The sequence below is a fragment of the Coregonus lavaretus genome (genome assembly GCF_964263955.1).
Source record: "Coregonus lavaretus genome assembly, chromosome: 24".
NCBI lineage: Eukaryota > Metazoa > Chordata > Actinopteri > Salmoniformes > Salmonidae > Coregonus > Coregonus lavaretus.
In genome coordinates this window covers 27,241,887-27,265,379 of record NC_140011.1, presented here as the reverse complement: position 1 = coordinate 27,265,379, position 23,493 = coordinate 27,241,887, and the positions used below count along the sequence as shown (strand labels likewise).

General features: G+C 43.8%; 1 protein-coding gene and 1 pseudogene across 2 annotated transcripts in view; both read left to right on the top strand.

Annotated features, from left to right (window-relative positions):
• Nucleotides 1-2,643: 2,643 nt before the first annotated feature.
• On the top strand, nt 2,644-4,382 carry LOC311099539 (glutamine synthetase-like; annotated as a pseudogene). Its single transcript has 6 exons — nt 2,644-2,829; nt 2,940-3,087; nt 3,254-3,388; nt 3,549-3,676; nt 3,780-3,973; nt 4,073-4,382. The product of its transcript is annotated as a glutamine synthetase-like (transcript).
• A 3,935-nt stretch (nt 4,383-8,317) lies between these two features.
• arrdc1b (arrestin domain containing 1b) overlaps nt 8,318-23,493 on the top strand; it is an 83,829-nt gene continuing 68,653 nt past the window's right edge. Inside the window, exon 1 of the mRNA XM_084140201.1 lies at nt 8,318-8,533. Within this exon, the coding sequence (XP_083996327.1) occupies nt 8,416-8,533 (118 nt within the window). The 5' untranslated portion in view covers nt 8,318-8,415. The remainder of the gene's footprint in view (nt 8,534-23,493) is intronic.

Sequence of the window (23,493 nt, the reverse complement as noted above, 5' to 3'; positions counted from 1 at the left end):
GTCCCTTCCGTCTTCAAGAGAGCGAGAGTTGCACCCCTTCTCAAAAAACCTACACTCGATCCCTCCAATGTCAACAACTACAGACCAGTATCCCTTCTTTCTTTTCTCTCCAAAACTCTTGAGCGTGCCGTCTTTAGCCAACTCTCTTGCTATCTCTCTCAGAATGACCTTGATCCAAACCAGTCAGGTTTCAAGATTGGTCATTCAACTGAGACTGCTCTTCTCTGTGTCACGGAGGCTCTCCGCACTGCTAAAGCTAACTCTCTCTCCTCTGCTCTCGTCCTTCTAGACCTATCTGCTGCCTTTGATACTGTGAACCACCAGATCCTCCTCTCCACCCTCTCCGAGTTGGGCATCTCCGGCGCGGCTCACTCTTGGATTGCATCCTACCTGACAGGTCGCTCCTACCAGGTGGCGTGGCGAGAATCTGTCTCCGCACCACGTGCTCTCACCACTGGTGTCCCCCAGGGCTCAGTTCTAGGCCCTCTCCTATTCTCGCTATACACCAAGTCACTTGGCTCTGTCAAATCCTCACATGGCCTTTCCTATCATTGCTACGCAGACGACGCACAATTAATCTTCTCCTTTCCCCCTTCTGATAACCAGGTGGCGAATTGCATCTCTGCATGTCTGGCAGACATATCAGTGTGGATGACGGATCACCACCTCAAGCTGAACCTCGGCAAGACGGAGCTGCTCTTCCTCCCGGGGAAGGACTGCCCGTTCCATGATCTCGCCATCACGGTTGACAACTCCGTTGTGTCCTCCTCCCAGAGTGCAAAGAGCCTTGGCGTGACCCTGGACATCACCCTGTTGTTCTCCACTAACATCAAGGCGGTGACCCGATCCTGTAGGTTCATGCTCTACAACATTCGTAGAGTACGACCCTGCCTTACACAGGAATCGGCACAGGTCCTAATCCAGGCACTTGTCATCTCCCGTCTGGATTACTGCAACTCGCTGCTGGCTGGGCTCCTTCCCTGTGCCATTAAACCCCTACAACTCATCCAGAACGCCGCAGCCCGTCTGGTGTTCGACCTTCCCAAGTTCTCTCACATCACCCCGCTCCTCCGCACACTCCACTGGCTTCCAGTTGAAGCTCGCATCTGCTACAAGACCATGGTGCTTGCCTACGGAGCTGTGAGGGGAATGGCACCTCCGTACCTTCAGGTTCTGATCAGTCCCTACACCCAAACGAGGGCACTACGTTCATCCACCTCTGGCCTGCTGGCTCCCCTACCTCTGCGGAAGTACAGTTCCCGCTCAGCCCAGTCAAAACTGTTTGCTGCTCTGTCACCCCAATGGTGGAACAAGCTCCCTCACGACGCCAGGACAGCGGAGTCACTCACCACCTTCCGGAGAAACTTGAAACCCCACCTCTTTAAGGAATACCTGGGATAGGATAAAGTAATCCTTCTACCCCCCCTTACCCCACCTCAAAAAAAAAAAAAAAAAAACTATTGTAATGTGGTTGTCCCACTGGCTATCATAAGGTGAATGCACCAATTTGTAAGTCGCTCTGGATAAGAGCGTCTGCTAAATGACGTAAATGTAAATAGTATTGTGGTTTATGGTAATTAACATATTTTGAGGCTTGCGTGTGCCTTGGAAGAGGCTGTATTTATTGCACCCATGAGTGAGAATCCTGTACCAATTTAACTCCTATGTGGTTATAGTGCCCCATCAATTTGTTTAGGGTACAGATTGGAGTGGCAGCAAGTCTTAAACCTTAAATGGTTGAGCATTTTGCCATATCCTTTGGTCTGTTTTGTCCTGTAGTCGCTGCCAGTTTGGAAGCCTTTGTTAAGGCCTGTAGAACTGCAAGTGATATAAAACACCAAATATTCAGTAATATATTGTTATGTGTAAACACTTTACCTAAATACAAACCCCTCCGCTCAATTAATTTCATTCATCCTTCCATTCATTCATTCCGAATATGATAGCATTTACTTTTCTACAGTATAATACCGTCAATTTTACGGTATTTTATTGTGTGTCATTACACATTACTTGCTTTGATACCGTATTTATATTACAGTATGTGTACTGTAATATGAAATACAGAATTTGACTTGCCACCGAGCTGCCTGTAAGCCACTGTAAAATTCACAGTAACCCCTTTATAGTGTATCCATCACAGCATTCAGATTCTGAATGTTTTGTTTGTTTTTAGAGGGGTCGTGCATTTATGCTTTTTCTTGTTGTTTGATTATGCTACTGACAATCACCCATTTGGCTTTAGTGGTTTGTTTATACAGAGGTAGAGGTGGATAGGTGACCTATAGTCTTACTGTTGTTTAGCCACTGCTGTTTTTAGACAAACACAAAGACCTGTATGGTTGAAATGCTGCTGAAAGCAACCGAAATCCACCCGGCTTTGGGTGCATCAAAGGATTTGTCCCATCAAAAGATTGGGATCTAAATACATTTTGTGAAATGAAAATGTGTTCAATTCTAATTTGCATAGAGGACAAGTGAATGGAATGGTACATGAATAACAATACAAAACATGGTCTTGTGCAACACTTCCTGATGACACCGTCTGATGAAACAACCATGAGGAATTACCTGCTGCACTATACAGCATGTGTTCTCAAGTATCTGTTTCTCTGTCATTTTAACCCCCTTAGACTCTAAGCCATGGCATCTGTGTCAGTCAGCTCTCATCTAAACAAGGCCATAAATCAGCACTACCTGTCCTTCCCTCAAGGGGACCTGTGCCACATTACCTACATCTGGATCGATGGCTCCGGGGAGGGGCTGAGGAACAAGACTCGTATCCTGGACAGAGAGCCCCAGGGAATAGAAGGTAACTTACCAGACCACTTTTGTTTGCTTCATCAAGCCCAAAGCATTAGGCCCATCTCACAGAACATTATATCAATAGTACAGTGCATTACATTTCATGATGTTAATGTTGAAATTGATATTGGCAGAACTTTGATGGCTCCAGCACCTACCAGGTCCAGGTATCCAACAGTGACAGGTACCTGATCCCAGTGGCTATGTTCAGGGACCATTTCACCCTGTCACCCAACAAACTGGTCCTGTGTGAGGTCCTTAAGTACAACCGCTTGCCTGCAGGTACTTGTCAAAGAAAATGTGACTGCTAGAGATTATTTTTCTACTTCAGTTGACACAGACCAACTGGTTTTGGTCTATGATAGACAGCAGCCTGTAGGCTTTGACTGTCTAATATTTCCCTGTCAATCAAACTAACCCTACAGTATGCCTATTCTCTCCTCTACAGAGTGTAACATGCTTTCAGGCTGTAAGAAGGTGAAGGACTCTATCCCCTGGTTTTGAATGGAGCAGGAGTACACTCTCCTAGGGATGGATGGTCGCCCCTATGGCTGGCCCCAAAATGGATTCCCAGGTCCCCAAGGTGACTGACCCTACTGTATTATACCTATATTATTATATGTGTCCTTGTTAATTTCATCATGTAAATGGTCTTGAGCACTCGGAGAAGCACTACATATATTTAATCTAGCTCTATCTATATGTCTAAATAAAATTGTAATGTTATCAAATAGGCCTCTCAGGTCCATACTACTGTGGGGTTGGTGCAGACAATACCTATGGCAGGAACATTGTGGAGTGTCACTACAAGGCATGTCTCTATTCTGGGGTCAAAATCTGTGGCACCAATGTTGAGGTCATGCCGGCTCAGGTAAACTTTGACCTTTTGCTACAATGCTGTATAACAAGACTTTCAGGAAGGTTCTACAGATGGCAATATAATATTTCCCAACTCTTCTTCTTTTCTCTCTCAGTGGGAGCTCCAGGTGGGTCCGTGTGAGGGGATAGAGATGGGAGACCACCTGTGGATGGCACGCTTTCTGCTGCACCGTGTGTGAAGACTGTAAGGAGTTGTCACAACTCTGGAGCCCAAACCAATGAAGTGGAAAGGGGCAAGCTGCCACACCAACGTCAGCACCAAGGAGATGAGGGAAGAAGGCGGGCTGCAGTGAGTATTGCTGTAAAAACATTATTGCACTGTAAGATTCAGTAAGACTGTATAACTACAAGATTCAGTCCAATACCCAACCATCCCCTCTTCTAGCAGACATATTGAGCAGGCCATTGAGAAGCTGAGCAAGCGACAGGCCCAGCACCTCCTTGTGTACGACCCTCGCGGAGGCCAGGACAACATCAGACGCCTCACAGGATTCCATGAAACCTCCAGCATCTGCGACTTCTATGCCGGGGTGGCCAACCACGGGGCCAGCATCCAGATCCCACGGCAGGTGGGCCAGGAGGGGAAGGAATACATTGAAGACCGTCAGCCCTCCGCCAGCTGTGACCCTTATGCCATTATGGGCGCCATCACAAGCACCTGTCTGCTCGGGGTGGAGGAGAAAGAGGAGAGTACATGAGAGAGTGACCAGACTCATACAGTATGGTACTGTAGCTGCTGGTTCCTGGCCCTTAGGGTTTACATGATTGTAGGATAGAACTATATTGTAGCCAAAGCAATCTGTAGTTAAGAATACTTGTTGATGTTTTTTGTTTTGCTGACTTTGAAGAGTCATTACTTGAATGTAGGTTGAATGTTTATGAAGGTCAATTATAGTTTTCCATCTTTCAGATTACAGCCGGCCCAATTAGCATATTATTCAGTCTAATGTTTGTCTGAAATTTAGATGAAATAAAGAGGCGCTGACTTGAATATGAGCCGCATGTTCTTTAAAATCACCACTAGGTGGAACCATGATGCAAGTTTTGATTGTCACCCCTCATACTGGACATGAATGACAATAAAATGAGTAGCACGATGAACTCACATTAACCTTTGATTGTAAACTATTTTAATATATTGACAGCACATGACAACCAGTCAAATAAGACTATAAATGCATTGAATTAGGTTAGCTTATTTATCACCAACAAGTCAGCTGTGGTTAAAAAACACACACCACAACACGTCAAGCCATACTGCATCTCACCCATTGACAAAAGCTGCCTTGAATGGTCATGGAATGGTATTGCTTTAGTTTGGCATCATGAATTTGTGGCCCCGTGTAGCTCAGTTGGTAGAGCATGGCGCTTGCAACGCCAGGGTTGTGGGTTTGATTCCCACGGGGGGCCAGTATGGGAAAAAAAATGTAGGCACTCACTAACTGTAAGTCGCTCTGGATAAGAGCGTCTGTAAAATGTCTAAATTAATTTGTCATCATCAGGGGTTGAATTGGGAATTCAGAGGTGGAGGAGCCCTGCTCACTGTCATCTGCCATGTTTCTCCATACTTTCCTATCGTCTTATGTTCACACCCTGGTTCAACCCTAACCTTAGCCTTAACCCTAGCTTCCTGTCCACACCCTGGCTCAACCCTTACCCTAGCTTCCTGTCCAAATCCTGGCTCAACCCTAACCATAATAACCCTGGCCAGTCTCTTTGGCAATGACAAGGAGTGGAATTTTAGCTAAAGATACTGGCACCAAACTACCTTACCCTAGCCATAACCCTAATATATTAGTGTAAACGCTGTCTATGTATATGCTGAACTTAGCTGAATCTGGGACCAATTTAACAACCATCATGCATACAATTTGAATGTTGGTTCAAACTGCTGGTGGTACTACGCTTGTGGTTAAAATATATATAATAATACCCAACTCTTTTGGGGGGTCTCAGGAGGATTTTACACTGAACATCCTCATCCAGACACCTACTAGGTCCAAATCAGGTAAACCCATGTATTATGCAACCAGTTTATAGACATTTACTGCTGCGTTGTTCAATGATGTGTATGGATTTAGTGTTTGGAGTGGGAAAATTGTCCTCTGTAGTGGTCATTAGGACGTAAATATTAAAACGTAAATATTAACATTACAGTCAATGGGTACAGTAGGTGAAAAACATAGTTGCGGCATAGTTACAGAGGACATTTCTTGATAAGATCTTACTTAGCTCTTATTTAATGTGAAAAAAGTATTACACCGTCCTGACAACTCACTTAACTATTCCTGAGATATTCACTTATTAGAAACAATTTTAATGTCAAACTCACAAAAATGATAATTAATAATTACACACACTTCTTTTCAAATTTCCATAAAATGTGCTAATTTTGACAGCAGCCAGCAGGAAGATAAAGTGGTCAAGGTCACACCCCCACACGTGATATCATTGAAAAGCCCAGAATGTCCTCTCAAAGGGACAACAGGGCTTAATACAGTGGCTTGTATGGCATCTGAGATACGGACCAAGAACTGATGTCCACTAGAGAGGACAAAAATGAATTGCTGGGTCTCAGGAGGATATGACGTGGGCTACTGATTTCAAGTCCTGAATGCCTCTATATGCTGGTGTTACTTCCATCTACACCTTCAGTGCCATTTCATGTGGCTATGGACTGTTGCTGGCATCACGTTTACATGAATTGATTTATCCTATGCATTTGAAAATGGCTCATAAATTCAGTAATAGAGGTGGATTGACTGTCAAAGAGGGTAATTTCAGCTACCTCTACAGGCGTCTGAACCTACAGTGAATCAGCAACCTGGAGGCATATACAACATGCTGCTTCAAAATTAAATACTTATTCAGACAAAATCAGAGCCATTTCCATGGATACTGGCAGTAATTTGGCAACTACCGTGTCTGTCTGTTGTCATGGAAGTATCTGTCTCAATGCATGTGATGTACTCTGCTTTTTTTGTAAGTAATAACTGGGTCATTGTCTCTCTCTATCCCTCTCTCGCTCTCTTTTGCTTTCTCTTTCTTTCTTTCTTTCTTTCTTTCTTTCTTTCTTTCTTTCTTTCTTTCTTTCTTTCTTTCTTTCTTTCTTTCTTTCTTTCTTTCTTTCTTTCTTTCTCTCTCTCTGACACACACACACACACAAGCTTGTGTGTGTGTGTGTGTGTGTACAAGTGTGTACATGCACTTGTGTGTGTGTGTGTAAATGCAATAACTGTATGTTTCACGAGCTTGCACTTTAATATATCACCTTACTACATGCACTATTAAAGCAATAAGGGCAGATAAAGTACCGGCTCAGCTTAAACGGGGAACAACTAGCTCCTCATTTGGGAACAGAAGTCCCCTTCCCACTTTAGCTTGGGAGCTCATTCTCATTCTTTTCTCTGAGAGCTGAGAGCTATAAACTGTCACATTCCTTTGCTCCGGGGGTAGGCAACACTGGTCCTGGAGTGCCGCAGTCACTTCATGTTTTTGATTTAACCAATCTGGAAAACCAGGAAAATAGTCAATCACTGAATATCTGCAGCACTCCAGGAACAGGGTTGCCTACCCCTGCTCTGATCAGCCATCCTTTCTGAGTGGGACAAATCGCTGATGTCAGCAGCACGTAGCTACTCTCGATCTGGAGATGGGGAGTGCCCTGCTGTCTACCATTTTCTATTGAGGTGAGGGTGGAGGTGGAGATGGGTGAACAGAGGGGTAACCCACCATACAGTGTTTGATGCATCCTTCCTGTAATTCAGTGAATGTATGGTCCAACTCAATCAATGGCTGAATGTCTGCAAAAGAGCATATTTTAGCAATATAGAAAATTGCAGATTTGTTTTTTACTTTTTTTATTTAACCTTTATTTAACCAGGTAAGCCAGTTGAGAACAAGTTCTCATTTACAACTGCGACCTGGCCAAGATAAAGCAAAGCAGTGCGATAAAAACAACAACAACACAGAGTTACATATGGGATAAACAAAACGTACAGTCAAAAACACAATATAAAATCTATATACAGTGTGTGCAAATGTAGTAAGTTATGGAGGTAGGGCAATAAATAGGCCATAGTGCAAAATAATTACAATAATTACAACAGATGCCCATGTTGGGCAGTGTAATGTGTACTGTAGTTATTCCAGTGTTATTATAGTATCTCCACTGGGAGGTGTACTGTGAATATACCAAGATGACCTAAACACAAAGGCCTGAATAACATAATATTTACATTATGTGGCTAGTTATGAAAGAGTAGACTACCAACCTTGAATATTTTTTAAATATTATATATATATATATATATGTTACTTTAACAACAAATATAACAAAATACACTTGAATATAATACATATTTTCGTAATGACGTCACTGCTCTTGATGCTCTTGATGCTCTTGAAAACACGGTGGAGTGCGTGTTGCAGGTGGGACTAGAGAGCCAGAGACGGAAGAGGAAGCGAGACATCCCACTATCTCGTTTTTCTGTTTACATTACAGTCAATAAACTAAGCCGACCAGACCCAGCTGCTATCGCATTGGTGCCTATGGGGAGAGCCACCCCGTTAAGTAGACCGGAACTAACCATTTTGTCAATGGTAAACGGCCTCAATAGGACATCTTTATTTATCCACCATCTTTGAGATAGCGCGGTTCAGCTTCCATAGGCGGCGGTAGACGGAACCATACTCCGGTTTTTGTAGTGAGACGCGGAAGATAGCGGAGTCATGGGCAAGCTTCAGGAATTCGATATTACTTTTACCAACAACAAAGTGGTCTACAGCCCTGGCGAATCCATAAGTGGAACTGTGAAAATTACAAGTGGTACCTCACTGCAATATAAGGGTAAGATTACATTATTTGTTGATACATTTACCACTGGCTCAACGAAGCGCATCAGGATTCGATTTCGGTGGACGAGCTGCGGGAGGGGAGGAACTTTTCCGCTCTTTACATGGCTTAAATGAAAGATACCGTCCTTAATTTTCAACAATGACGTGTCTGAGTTTTCTATTGTCTACGCTATTTGTCTTTTGTCATGCAACATTGTATTATTAGTTGCCTACATTTATGTTGGGATAGCTATTGCGCATTGTTGCTGGGGAGTGGGCATGCCTGTTCTTGACTGTGACAGCTGTTGACTTCAGATGTTTACAGCAGTTTTGGGAACAGTTACTTTCAGACAGTAGCTGCATCCTGTAACGTTACCGCATCCTGTTTAGTTCTAGTTTAGTATGACCTGTAGTTTAGTTATCATAGTTGTATATATGTTGCCAGTTATTCCAGTATGATGTGGAGCAAAACCCCAAGAATAGAAAGTCAACAGGTGTGGCTGTGTAGTGTTTTTATTTTATTTCAAGGTGTGAATGTCTGATTTTAATCTGGTCTCATCTCACAGAGGAGGCTAGTGAGATGGCAAGATTCTATTAGGCAATAAGACTTTGGCCCTTCAAGTTGGCAAGTGTGGTTACTTGAAATGCAAACCCTTCCCAGAATCCCCATTAACGTAGTTTGACTAATGCAAAGTATTTTTCAAGCATCCTTTGTCTGACTTCCACTTCAATCTATGTTTACTTTGTTGATGAAACACCTGCACATGGATCTGATCCAAATCACATTATGTGTGTTATTCAAGTATTGTTATTAAGTTTGGATATCATAATTTTTTCCCCTGTCTCAATCATGTTGTGTGACATGGTGAATTTAAGCCAACATTTCTCAGTGTCCTTGACATTCTGAGCCTGACACACCTTGACATGGCTATGTAATATGTATGTATTAGTGGATTAATGACCGTCCCACTTTTGCAGACCTGTGACTGATGGCGTTAAGACGGGTAATGGCGCGTACTGTGATACGTTACACTGTGAGGTCATATTGGACCTGGCTGTGCACTTGACACCAGGCACTCACCAGGCTCCAGCCCGCCGAGCACACATCCCTATGGTGACTGATGGGACTAGTAGGGGTGAGCTCCGAGGGCAGAGACACTTGGGGGGGTAGTGTTAGTGGGTAGGTGTTGTCATCAGCCTAACACTTACACCCTCATGGCACCCAGCAGTTGTCAGTAGATAGTCTATGTCACTTGCCTACCACATTCTCAGTTTAAGGAATACACTCACAGCAGTCACATTAGACTTCTAGTGTGAAACCTGTGACCAGACCATGTTATCATCCCTCAATGTGATATATGGCACTTCCTTGTTGAATGACGGCTCCTTAGGTTAAGAGATTCTGGACCCATTTCAGGCTCTTTCTCAGGCAAGACATCACCCTTTAATGTAAATGCCTGGCTATGTGATCAATGACATCATCCTTTTAGATGCAATGGCTCCCCTATTTGATTGATGACATTATCATCCGTTAAATGCCTTGACTCTAAATCTGATCAATGACAGAATATTTTAAATGCCCTGGATATGACCAGATACATTGTCTTGATGTCCTTCCAGTAGTAATGCCAGCCATGTTTTTTTAGACTGTGATTGGTGAGACATTAATAAGAGACAAATAGGGTCCAGGAGTACTCTGTGTTCCTATCACAGGCTGTACATTCAGGATAGGCCCCTCTCAAAACACCAGACATACAGTGCCTTCGGAAAGTATTCAGACCCCTTGACATTTTCCACATTTTGTTACGTTACAGCGTTATTCTAAAGTTGATTACATTTGTAAAAAATATCTGCAATCTACACACAATACCCCATAATGACAAAGTGAAAACAGCTTTATTTTTTATTTTGGCAAATGTCTATATTATATATTATAACCGCGATCGATAATAGACAGTACTGTGCAGCCGTTTTCATTGACCTGGCCAAGGCTTTCGACTCTGTCAACCACCGCATTCTTATTGGCAGACTAAATAGCCTTGGTTTCTCAAATGACTGCCTCGCCTGGTTCACCAACTACTTCTCAGATAGAGTTCAATGTGTCAAATCGGAGGGCCTGTTGTCTGGACCTATGGCAGTCTCTATGGGGGTGCCACAGGGTTCAATTCTTGGGCCGACTCTTTTCTCTGTGTATATCAATGACGTCGCTCTTGCTGCTGGTGACTCTCAGATCCACCTCTACGCAGACAACACCATTTTGTATACATCTGGCCCTTCATTGGACACTGTGTTAACAAACCTCCAAACGAGCTTCAATTCCATACAACACTCCTTCAGTAGCCTCCAACTGCTCTTAAACACTAGTAAAACTAAATGCATGCTCTTCAACCGAACGCTGCTTGCACCCGCCCACCCGACTAGAATCACTACTCTCGACGGGTCTGACCTAGAGTATGTGGACAACTACAAATATCTAGGTGTCTGGTTAGACTGTAAACTCTCCTTCCAGACTCACATTAAGAATCTCCAATCCAAAGTTAAATCTAGAATCGGCTTCCTATTTCGCAACAAAGCCTCCTTCACTCATGCTGCCAAACATGCCCTCGTAAAACTGACTACCCTACCGATCCTTGACTTCGGCGATGTCATTTACAAAATAGCCTCCAACACTCTACTCAGCAAATTGGATGTAGTCTATCACAGTGCCATCCGTTTTGTCTCCAAAGCCCCATATAATACCCACCACTGTGACCTGTACGCTCTTGTTGGCTGGTCCTCACTACATATTCGTCGCCAAACCCACTGGCTCCAGGCCATCTATAAATCACTGCTAGGCAAATCCCCGCCTTATCTTAGCTCATTGGTCACCATAGCAACACCCACCCGTAGTCTGCGCTCCAGTGGGTATATCTCACTGGTCATCCCCAAAGCCAACACCTCCTTTGGCCGCAATTCCTTCCAGTTCTCTGCTGCCAATGACTGGAACAAATTGCAAAAATCTCTGAAGCTGGAGACACTTATCTCCCTCACTAACTTTAAGCATCAGTTGTCAGAGCACCTTACCGATCACTGCACCTGTACACAGCCCATCTGAAATTAGCCCGCCCAACTACCTCATCCCTATATTGTTATTTATTTTGCTCATTTGTACCCCAGTATCTCTATTTGCACATCATCTCTTGCACATCTATCATTCCAGTGTTAATACTAATTGTAATTATTTTGCACTATAGCCTATTTTATTGCCTTAACTCCATAACTTGCTAAATTTGCACACACTGTATATTATATGTATTTCTGTTGTATTTTTGACTTTGTTTTGTTTTACCCCATATGTAACTCTGTGTTGTTGTTTTTATCGCACTGCTTTGCTTTATCTTGGCCAGGTCGCAGTTGTAAATGAGAACTTGTTCTCAACTGGTTTACCTGGTTAAATAAAGGTGAAATAAAAAAAATAAAAAAAATGCTCCCCATCCAACCTGACAGAGCTTGAGAGGATCTCCCGAGTGGCGCAGTGGTCTAAGGCACTGGCCACGCTGTGCCACTAGAGATCCTGGTTCGAATCCAGGCTCTGTCGTAGCTGGCCGTGACCGGGAGACCCATGGGGCGGCGCACAATTGGCCCAGCGTCGTCCAGGGTAGGGGAGGGAATGGCCAGCAGGGATGTAGCTCAGTTGGTAGAGCATGGCGTTTGCAACGCCAGGGTTGTGGGTTCGATTCCCACGGGGGGCCAGTATGAAAAAAAAAAAATATATATATATATATATATATATAAAAATATGTATGCACTCACTAACTGTAAGTCGCTCTGGATAAGAGCGTCTGCTAAATGACTAAAATGTAAAATGTAAATCTGCAGTGAATAATGGGAGAAACTCCCCAAATGCAGGTGTGCCAAGCTTGTAGCGTCAACAAAGTACTGAGTAAAGGGTCTGAATACTTAAGTAAATGTGATATTTCAGTTTTTGTCATTATGTAGTATTGTATGTAGATTGATGAGGGAAATAAAGCAATTTAATCAATTTTAGAATAAGGTTGTAATGTAACAAAATGTGGAAAAAGTGAAAGGGTCTGAATACTTTCCAAATGCACTGTAGATGTGCAGAGCACGCACTAGACACAACATATATAGACGTTGTTGTTCCGGGGAGGAAAACAGCGGGGGATGAAAATCTGTTCACTCAAGGGGAAGACATATCAAAGATGGGTTAATAATGTTAGGGATAAAGGCGGGGTTAGGTCGCAATGATGCCCTATTGTTACCGGGAGCAAACTGTGCACACGAAGAGTTCGTTGAGAGCACGTGAATGTCACTTACACGTTTGGCAGAGGCCAATGCTAGTAATACAGTTGAAGTCAGAAGTTTACATACACTTAGGTTGGAGTCATTAAAACTCGTTTTTCAACCACTCCACAAATTTCTACAAACCAGTTTTTGCTTTATCATTATGGGGTATTGTGTGTACAGTCGTGGTCAAAAGTTTTGAGAATGACACAAATATTAATTTTCACAAAGTCTGCTGCCTCAGTTTTAATGATGGCAATTTGCATATACTTCAGAATGTAATGAAGAGTGATCAGATGAATTGCAATTAATTGCAAAGTCCCTCTTTGCCATGAAAATGAACTTAATCCCCAAAAAACTTTCCCACTGCATTTCAGCCCTGCCACAAAAGGACCAGCTGACATCATGTCAGTGATTCTCTCGTTAACACAGGTGAGAGTGTTGACGAGGACAAGGCTGGAGATCACTCTGTCATGCTGATTGAGTTAGAATAACAGACTGGAAGCTTTAAAAGGAGGGTGGTGCTTGAAATCATTGTTATTCCTCTGTTAACCATGGTTACCTGCAAGGAAACGCGTGCCGTCATCATTGCTTTGCACAAAAAGGACTTCACAGGCAAGGATATTGCTGCTAGGAAGATTGCACCTAAATCAACCATTTATCAGATCATCAAGAACTTCAAGGAGAGAGGTTCAATTGTTATGAAGAAGGCTTCAGGGCACCCAAGAAAGTCCAGCAACCGCCAGGACCGTCTCCTAAAGTTGATTCAGCTGCGGGATCAGGGCACCACCAGTGCAGAGCTTGCTCAGGAATGGCAGCAGGCAGGTGTGAGTACATCTGCACGCACAGTGAGGCGAAGACTTTTGGAGGATAGCCTGGTGTCAAGAAGGGCAGCGAGGAAGCCACTTCTCTCCAGGAAAAAAAATCAGGGACAGACTGATACTCTGCAAAAGGTATGGAAAGGACTGCTGAGGACTGGGCTAAAGTCATTTTCTCTGATGAATCCTCTTTCCGATTGTTTGGGGCATCCGGAAAAAAGCCAAGGTGAGCGCTACAATCAGTCCTGTGTCATGCCAACAGTAAAGCATCCTAAGACCATTCATGTGTGGGGTTGCTTCTCAGCTAAGGGAGTGGGCTCACTCACAATTTTGCCTAAGAACACAGCCATGAATAAAGAATGGTACCAACACATCCTCCGAGAGCAACCATCCAAGAACAGTTTGGTGACGAACAATACCTTTTCCAGCATGATGGAGCACCTTGCCATAAGGCAAAAGTGATAACTAAGTGGCTCGGGGAACAAAACATCAACATTTTGGGTCCATGGCCAGGAAACTCCCCAGACCTTAATCCCATTGATAACTTGTGGTCGATGGACAAACAAAACCCCACAAATTCTGACAAACTCCAAGCATTGATTATGCAAGAATGGGCTGCCATCAGTCAGGATGTGGCCCAGAAGTTAATTGACAGCATGCCAGGGCGGATTGCAGAGGTCTTGAAAAAGAAGGGTCAACACTGCAAATATTGACTCTTTGCATAAACTTAATGTAATTGTCAATAAAAGCCTTTGACACTTATGGAATGTGTCACGAACCGGCTCAAGTTCGTAACAAAATGGAGACACGTGGAGACAAGGAGTACTCAAAGTATATATTTATTAATTAAAGTAAACTAACTGAAATAACAATGGGGTGTGTAATCAGTAATCAGTAGTGTAAGTGAGTGTTTGCTTGCATAAATGTAATATAGAAAAGTGTTGAAAAGTGCCAAAGCAAACAACCCAAAAAGGCCACAAAAATATCACAACCAAAATCAAAGTATCTGCCTGGAGAGAGTCTCCTTAATGAATGTGGAAGAGGTCCATTTATCCTGGGACACACCCGGCCCAGGTGTTTCCCATATATCTGACGACCCTCCAAACTCCGCCCACCGGCATCCTAATAAGGAAACAAGAGCAAAGAGAGAATACGGCAGACAGAGTGGGAGGGTCGTCACACCCCCCCCATAAGACCGGGGACCAACAAGGACCCCGGACCAACGTACCAGCCCCTGCGTCCCAAACCGACAATTTGTACATGTTCACCCCTCCACTTGCCCCACCCATCATCCTCCTCTCCAGACCTCAGCAACCTTTACACAGGAAGCAACCTTTAAGAGGAAAGAAAAACACAAGACTAGGAGGGGACAAACAGGAAAGATAGAACATGACAAAATCAAACACTGGTCGGTCACATCAATATTCATGAACAGGGCGCACTTCACCCTGCCCAACCACCTTTCCAAGGTATGTAACAGTCGCCTGAGCAAACTCACATTTAGCCAAATTTATCGTGAGACGACCCGCAGCCAGACGTTCGAACAAGGCTTGAATACGGGACAGATGTTCCTCCCAAGTATCTGCATATATCACTACATCGTCCAGATAAACAGCGCACCCGGCCAGACCAGAGACAACCCTGTTCATAAGTCGCTGAAAAGTTGCAGGCGCATTACGCAGCCCGAAACTCATAACCGAATACGAGTACAGACCAAAAGGTGTAATAAAGGCAGAGATTTCACGTGCCCTACTCGTCAGTGGCACCTGCCAATAGCCCTTTAACAGGTCAAATTTGCTCACAAACTTAGCTGCGCCGACTTGATCAACACAGTCCTCCATCCGAGGAAGAGGAAATGAATCCGGCTTAGTGACATCGTTTACCTTACGGTAGTCCGTACAAAATCTGTTTGTTCCATCCGATTTACTGACCAAGATACAGGGAGAAGCCCAACTGGAAGAAGGCTCTGCTATTTTACTCTCCAGCATGTACCTGACCTCAGCATCCAGACAACGCAGTTTCTCTGAAGAAACTCTATAGAACCGTTGACGAATGGGGTCAGCATCTCCAATGTCAATATCATGTTCTATTAAGTTTGTACGTGTTGGTGTATCAGAAAACAACCCTGGAAATCTCCGAATCAGACCCACCATCTCTTTCCGCCCATCAACAGGTAGATGAGTAAGAAGACTATCTAAAATCTCCAGTGTCTCTGAATTCTTCAATCTACCCTGCAGTATGCAATCGTCGGGACCAGAAACATCTTCCTGCTCCTGCACAGACCTAGCATGACCAGAATCCAGGGAATAAACAGTATCAGCCAAAAGAACAGCCTTACCGTCCTCTGTAGACTCCCCCTGTTCAGTCTCAGAGGAACGTGCATAATAGGGTTTTAACAAATTTATATGGCACAGTTGGTGTGCTTTCCTCCGTTCTGGAGTGGCAACTAGATAATTTTGCTCAGTGTACTGGCGCACCACTGTATATGGACCTTGAAACTTGGCTTGAAAAGGAGAACCAACAATTGGCAGCAGAGCCAGAACCTGATCACCTGGACTAAAGTGACGAGGCTCAGCTCGCCGATCATATATGCTCTTCATCCTGTCCTGTGAAGATGATAGCTTCTCTTTAGCCATTTCACCAGCGGCATACAAGCGTCGCCGAAAATCACACACATATGATAACAGGGACTGAGGAGGCTCGGGAGACTTCCAGTCATCCTGGAGAACAGATAAAAGCCCACGCACCTTATGTCCAAACACTAGGTCATTTGGGCTAAAACCTGTGCTCTCCTGTGAAACCTCCCTAGCAGCTAACAGTAACCAAGGCAACCCCTCCTCCCAATCCTTATCCATCTCAGTACAATAAGCTCTCAACAAAGACTTAAGCGTTTGATGGAAACGTTCCAGTGCTCCTTGACTTTGGGCATGATAAGCGCTAGACAAGTTGTGTTTAATATGGAGTTGTTGGAGAACCTGTCCAAAGAGATTAGAGGTGAAATTAGATCCTTGATCACTTTGAATGACCTTAGGGATTCCAAACAGTGAGAAAAACTGAGTCAAAGCTTTTAACACAGACTTAGTCGTGATAGACCGGAGAGGATAGGCAGCAGGAAACCTAGTGGTCTGACACATCACAGTCAACAAATAATTACTACCCTTTCTGGAACGAGGCAGAGGACCAACACAGTCAATAATCAGATACTCAAAAGGTTTACTGAGTACAGGAATAGGGAACAGTGGTACCGGCTTAATAGCTTGATTAGGTTTACCAGTTAATTGACAGGTGTGACAAGTTTTGATGAAATCAGAAACATCCCTCTTTAATCTTGGCCAAAAAAAATGTCGTAATATGCGATTGTAGGTTTTTCTCACACCCATATGCCCAGCAACGTCATTGTGAGAAGTTGTCAGCACCAACTCACGAAGCTTAACTGGTACCACAACCTGACTAATCGCCTCCCCCAGAAAACAACTACCATGAGACATCCACTTTCTCATCAGGACCTCCTCTTGGAGAAAATAGCCCTGTGCGACATCTCCCAACTGTTCCACAGGCACAATTTGGTCCCGCAACTCTTCTAATGTAGGGTCAGTCCGTTGCGCCTCGATTAAATCGGAGCGGGGTACAGATAACGGGATAACAGGGAAAACAGTAACAGACTTCTTTATGGTATTCTCGTTAGCCAGCTCCGTGACCAGGTCGTCATGGATCATAGAACGCGTCACTGCACACGCAGAAAACACCTCTGGGAAATTCTGCGCACTCATCAGGAATCCCTACAATTGACGGCTTAGTGGAAACCTCTAAAGATGGAGACACGATAGGCCACACACGCTCCCCAGCCAAGTTATTTCCAAGGATCACGTCAATACCCTCAATAGGCAATGAAGGACGCACCCCCACAACAACCTCACCTTTCACCAATCCACAATCCAACATCAGTTTATGCAATGGAACTGACAGAGTGTTCAAACCTATTCCCCTAATTAGAACACTATTCCCCGAATCAGTCTCCGCAGAGAAGGGTAACACAGATTCCAACACAAATGATTCAGAGGCACCTGTGTCTCTTAGGATCTTTACTGGCACTAGGTTCTTACTTCCTACCATAGACACAAAACCCTCCGTAACGAAAGGTAAATAGTCGGGATCAATATAACCCTTCACCTGGCTCCGGGCATGAGACAATGCGTCATGAGTGAACTGATGTGGAACAGGCGCGGCTAACGCTGCAGGCCTCGATTTACCATAAGCACCTGTACTGAATTTACCCCTAGACCTAAGAATCGGACATTCATTTTTCCAATGACCTAATTCTTGACAGTAGTGACACTCTTGACCAACGTCAGTTTTACCACGGGTATCAGGCTCAACCCTATTTGAATGAAACTCTGCCCGGGAACCGAAGTATCTCGGCGAGCGAGGCCCAAATCTCTGCGAACGCCCCCACTCACTCCGAATACGGGGTTCTGCAAAAACTTTTGTGAGTCAACACATATTCATCTGCCAAAACCGCAGCTTCAGCAACAGTCTTTATTTTTCGTTCGTTAATGTACGTCGCTATACGATCAGGGATCGTGTCCTTAAATTGTTCTAACATAATCAGATCACACAGCCCTTGGAAAGTCATAACTGCAGAGGCAGAACACCAGCGATTGAACTGTGAAGATAATATTCGCGCAAACTCAACATGAGTCTGCTGATCATCCCTTTTTAAAGTTCTAAATCGTTGGCGGTAAGCCTCAGGGACCAATTCGTAACTCTGTAACACAGCCGTTTTAACCTTCTCATAACTAACACTGTCTGCTACACTAAGAGCTGAATATGCTTCTTGCGCTTTACCAGTCAGCACACACTGCAACATCAAAGTGCAATCAGAATCAGGCCAACTCCTAGCGTCAGCAACACGCTCAAACAACGAAAAGAATGTCTCCGGGTCCTTTTCATTAAACTGGGGCAACAACCGTAAATTCCCAACAATATCAAATGTGTCTGGATTACGACCAAAAGAGGAACGACCCCTAGGTAACTCTGGGTCACCTTCCCAGAGCAAACTCTCCCCTGAGAGCTTTCCTTCCCTAACCAACTCTAGTCGCTCTTGTTGCAGCTTGATTTTAGCACGCTCCATATCCTGTTTAAATTCCAATTCCCTTTAATATTTTACACGATCATGCTCCATTTTAGCTCTCTGTCCATTTCGTTCATGCTCCATTTTAGCTTGTTCATACTCCATTTTAGCTCTTTGTCCATGCTCTAGCTGTAACAGAAGCAGTTCTTTCTGCTGTTCAAAAAGAAGACCACTATGACTAACCGATGGAGCGGTCATTGTAACATATCGGGGAGACAACGTGTCCTCAGCAGAGGCTGCCCCAGTGGTAACATCCAGAATACCACTCTCCATCAAATTGGCCTTCAATATTAACCTAATATAATTTTTTAGGCGTTTATCACTAATTTCAACCTTGTAGTGTTCAGCAACCTTCAACAGCTGTTCTTTAGTACATAATTCTAACAGTTCTTCTGATGGAAAGCGAATGAACTCATCTACATTAGACGCCATAATCAGGAAAAAAAAAATATATATATATATATAGATCATAATAATCTTGCTCAACCCCTCTGCTGAGCACACCAGACACAAGAGAAATGACAATCACACTGAGCACCACAGAAGAGAGCTGGGATATGGAGCTTCCCCAAAACCTACAATAACTCAACCCTAGTCTTCGTGCAGATTCGCGGTGGGTAATTACGCACTGTAGCCCGCTGGCAAGGAATTAAACCCCCCAGCACGCTGGTAGATTTCCCCAAGCCACGGATGTGCCCCCGAGACAACTGCTCAGTCCACTGACACCACACAAACATAACAAACATTTAACCATGCCCAACGTATCCCAAAACAAAACACGTCACTAAGCCTATCAGGGGAAAAAGCTATAGCTCCGGGTAGCAAATGTCACTACCCTACCCAATCTCCCACTGAGGTACACAGCCGATTGTACTCACCTCAGACCGATGTCCCAACAGCGAGTAGAGCAAGAGTTTCCAGGCTGGGCAGGGACTGGAAACTAACCAATGTACTCTCTCCAACGCAGTACAAAACCCAAAGGCAACCAATACTGGCCTATCAAACTCAAACAAACTAACAAAATTTACAAAGAAAGACCCTACAGAATTGGACATTAACTCCACGTTCTCCCAAACACAACCAGTTCAAAATCCCGGACGAGCCCCCACTTGTCACGAACCGGCTCAAGTTCGTAACAAAATGGAGACACGTGGAGACAAGGAGTACTCAAAGTATATATTTATTAATTAAAGTAAACTAACTGAAATAACAATGGGGTGTGTAATCAGTAATCAGTAGTGTAAGTGAGTGTTTGCTTGCATAAATGTAATATAGAAAAGTGTTGAAAAGTGCCAAAGCAAACAACCCAAAAAGGCCACAAAAATATCACAACCAAAATCAAAGTATCTGCCTGGAGAGAGTCTCCTTAATGAATGTGGAAGAGGTCCATTTATCCTGGGACACACCCGGCCCAGGTGTTTCCCATATATCTGACGACCCTCCAAACTCCGCCCACCGGCATCCTAATAAGGAAACAAGAGCAAAGAGAGAATACGGCAGACAGAGTGGGAGGGTCGTCACAAATGCTTGTAATTATACTTCAGTATACCATAGTAACATCTGACAAAAATATCTAAAAACACTGAAGCAGCAGATTTTGTGAAGACCAATACTGATGATGAGGGGAAAAAACAATTTAATCAATTTTAGAATAAGGCTGTAACCTAACAAAATGTGGAAGGCACTGTATAAACATGTGTTTAAGAGACCTAACAACATCTGTTTAGATTAGTGAGAACAGAAAATAGATGATGTTTTCTGTGTCCACCCCTGACATTCAGATTCAAAATCAGAATGTTAAAATGGATGACAAATGTATCCCATCTTCCCTTGAAATGGTTTTTGCTGCCTCATTCTAAACCGATGGTGATAGATACCCTACTGTCCTGTGTGACAAATGTCAGCACTCTTGTCTTATCTCTCCCAAAGAGGTTTGTTCCTCAATGGATGTTGCCTATAGTAGCTCAAGCTTCACTGCCAATTGTCGGAGGGGCACTGCCACCCCTCAGAGAGAAAGGAGGGGAAATTGGTTGAAATTATTCTCTGTCTCCTAGCCGCACCATTGTCCGTGAGCTGCCTAGTGCCTACATAATCAGCCTCTCCTCTCATTTAGTCAGTCTGCATGAAGTCTGTAAGGCCCCAGCAGACAATTGGTCCTCAAGAGCTTTTTAAAATCATTCTGCTGATGTGTAGCCAAGTCTATTTGGGTCTAGAGCCAGCCCTTGCAAGCCCTGAATCATGTTGAAGAACTGCATCAGACACTGCATTAACACCAGGTTATTGTATTTCATTCTGCCATCGTCATTGTAGGCAACAGGACTGCTTTGAGGATATTTTAGTAAAGGAGATCAATCTTATTGACATCAAAGGGGTGTGTTGTTTCTGTAGGTAAATATGTGTATCTGTGTGTATCCACTATCTGGCACTACAGTAAATACTATTATATATTACATGGATTTCTTCATTATGTGAGCTTTATGGATTGGCTCCATAGCCGCCTTGTATTTACATTGTGGTCTGAGTGAGGTGTGTACAGTTACCCAGTGTTGTACTACAATAAATGGAATAGCAAGTAAAGTGGCGTCTGCAGCCCCTGGTATGTCTGCTATGGTTAGTATGTAGAGACCGACCTTGGATGATGAGGGAGATTCACTTGCCCACTGTATTATTGATGAAGAGTAGACCATTAGTCTGTATTTCCATTGATTAGCTAGCAGAGGAAGACAAACACAAGTAAACACACACATTCATAATGCACCTGTTAATACTGTTTGTTATTATTTTGTTGTACATTTATAGCCATATCTAAACATGTTGGGTCTGATTCTTTGCAACTAATTCAGCACAGGGACACAATCACATAAAGCCTAGCACAGGTAGGCATACACCAAGGCGTTCTGTTTTTCTTTGGTTACTTAGCATTCATTCAGTTGCAGGGGAACCCATGGAGTCAATATTAAGACTGTGACCTTCCCTTTATAGATCTGACGTTTTGGCTGTGAGAGTCAGGGTGTCTATTCTATTCACTGTGCTGCTCTGTGTTGACTGGCTGCCTGTCTTTCCTGGAGCTTCCCCTGGGTGAGCAGCATAGTGGGCCTCTGTCTGAATATAGACATCTGATACAGTAAGGTAACACCACTGTATTGATACTGCTGGTTTCAACCGGTTTTGGGGGGCTCGTGGTCAGGATGTATAATTGACTCACAAATTTGATGTCCATCTGACTGTCACTGGCAGTGTCTTATGATGAGGCTGGTAGGAAATGAAACTAACATTTCAGGTGAAAACGCCACATCAGTCTGATGAAGCCCCATCAAAGGGCTCTTACGAGAGTTATACGTAAGGGAAGGTCCAAAGGGGAGGCTGGTTTTCCCCAACCTAACATTTCAGGTGAAAACGCTATCTGATAACCTCTTCCAACTAGGCCTATAAAGAGAAACCAGAAACGAAACAGGTTTGCAGACCCAGTATGGATGGTTGATACTAGCATCTGGTCTGTTGTTCTCTTGAAGTGGCCACTAATGCCTGTTTTGGTTTAACTTTACAAGCCTAAGCAGACTTTAAAGAGCAAGTTGGGGAAATTAGACCTGGACCTATTCAGCCTGTTTGTTTGTGTCTGGCTGATAATGGATGATGCCTGAGCTTGCAGCAAACAGAAACAAGCAAACATTTACTGTAACCCAACACTCATGAACCGTAACAGGAACCACTGCCCTCATGTCATCAACACTAAAGACACTCTTTACTTTCTCCTGTCATGTGCTGCTTCCATGACTGACTGGCAGCACGACTGACTCAGTTTGCCCTGCTAGGCCTACAAAACACAAGGCTTTCAAACACATGTCATTGGGATGGTGCGACCGTGCAAGGTTTTGTTGTCACTCTGAGTTTGAACCTTTATGGTTAATTCCCTGGTGAGCTGGGAAACCACTAACCAGCATTAACCTCGATGACTCTTCCGTCTCCCCCATTTCAGCAAACACTCCCTGCCTTCCTGGCTGTAAATTGTAGTGAGTCACAAAGAAAGCCTTCCCCACAGGGCCAGAGTCTCAGTTTCTCCCTGGTCTGCCTAGACTGAGGAGTTTGAATAAATCATGATATCATCATAGCCCTGAAGGAGTGTGGAGGGAAGGTTGTTGGTGATTAACCTAGATGTATCAGACTCAGGCGTCAAAAGGCCCAAACAACAGACTTTGATGGGACTACTGACCAAGGGTCAAAAAAGCTTTATACAATATTGTTTCATGGCAGCACTAACAGCCAACAACCACTACCTCCCCCCTTGGCTTAGATATATGATTGAACCTTTTCTGACCTGCGTACCCCAACTCCCTCATAAACCCCTAATCTATCAGAAGCCCTTGGTGGAAGCCCACCCCTTCCTCACCTCACACATTCCTCTTTTCCCTTCCCTCCCTTCCATCCATCCCTCCCTCCCTCCTCCTAAGTTAACAGGACTTACAGTGGGGGAAAAAATTATTTAGTCAGCCACCAATTGTGCAAGTTCTCCCACTTAAAAAGATGAGAGAGGCCTGTAATTTTCATCATAGGTACACGTCAACTATGACAGACAAAATGAGAATTTTTTTCTCCAGAAAATCACATTGTAGGATTTTTAATGAATTTATTTGCAAATTATGGTGGAAAATAAGTATTTGGTCAAGAACAAAAGTTTCTCAATACTTTGTTATATACCCTTTGTTGGCAATGACACAGGTCAAACGTTTTCTGTAAGTCCTT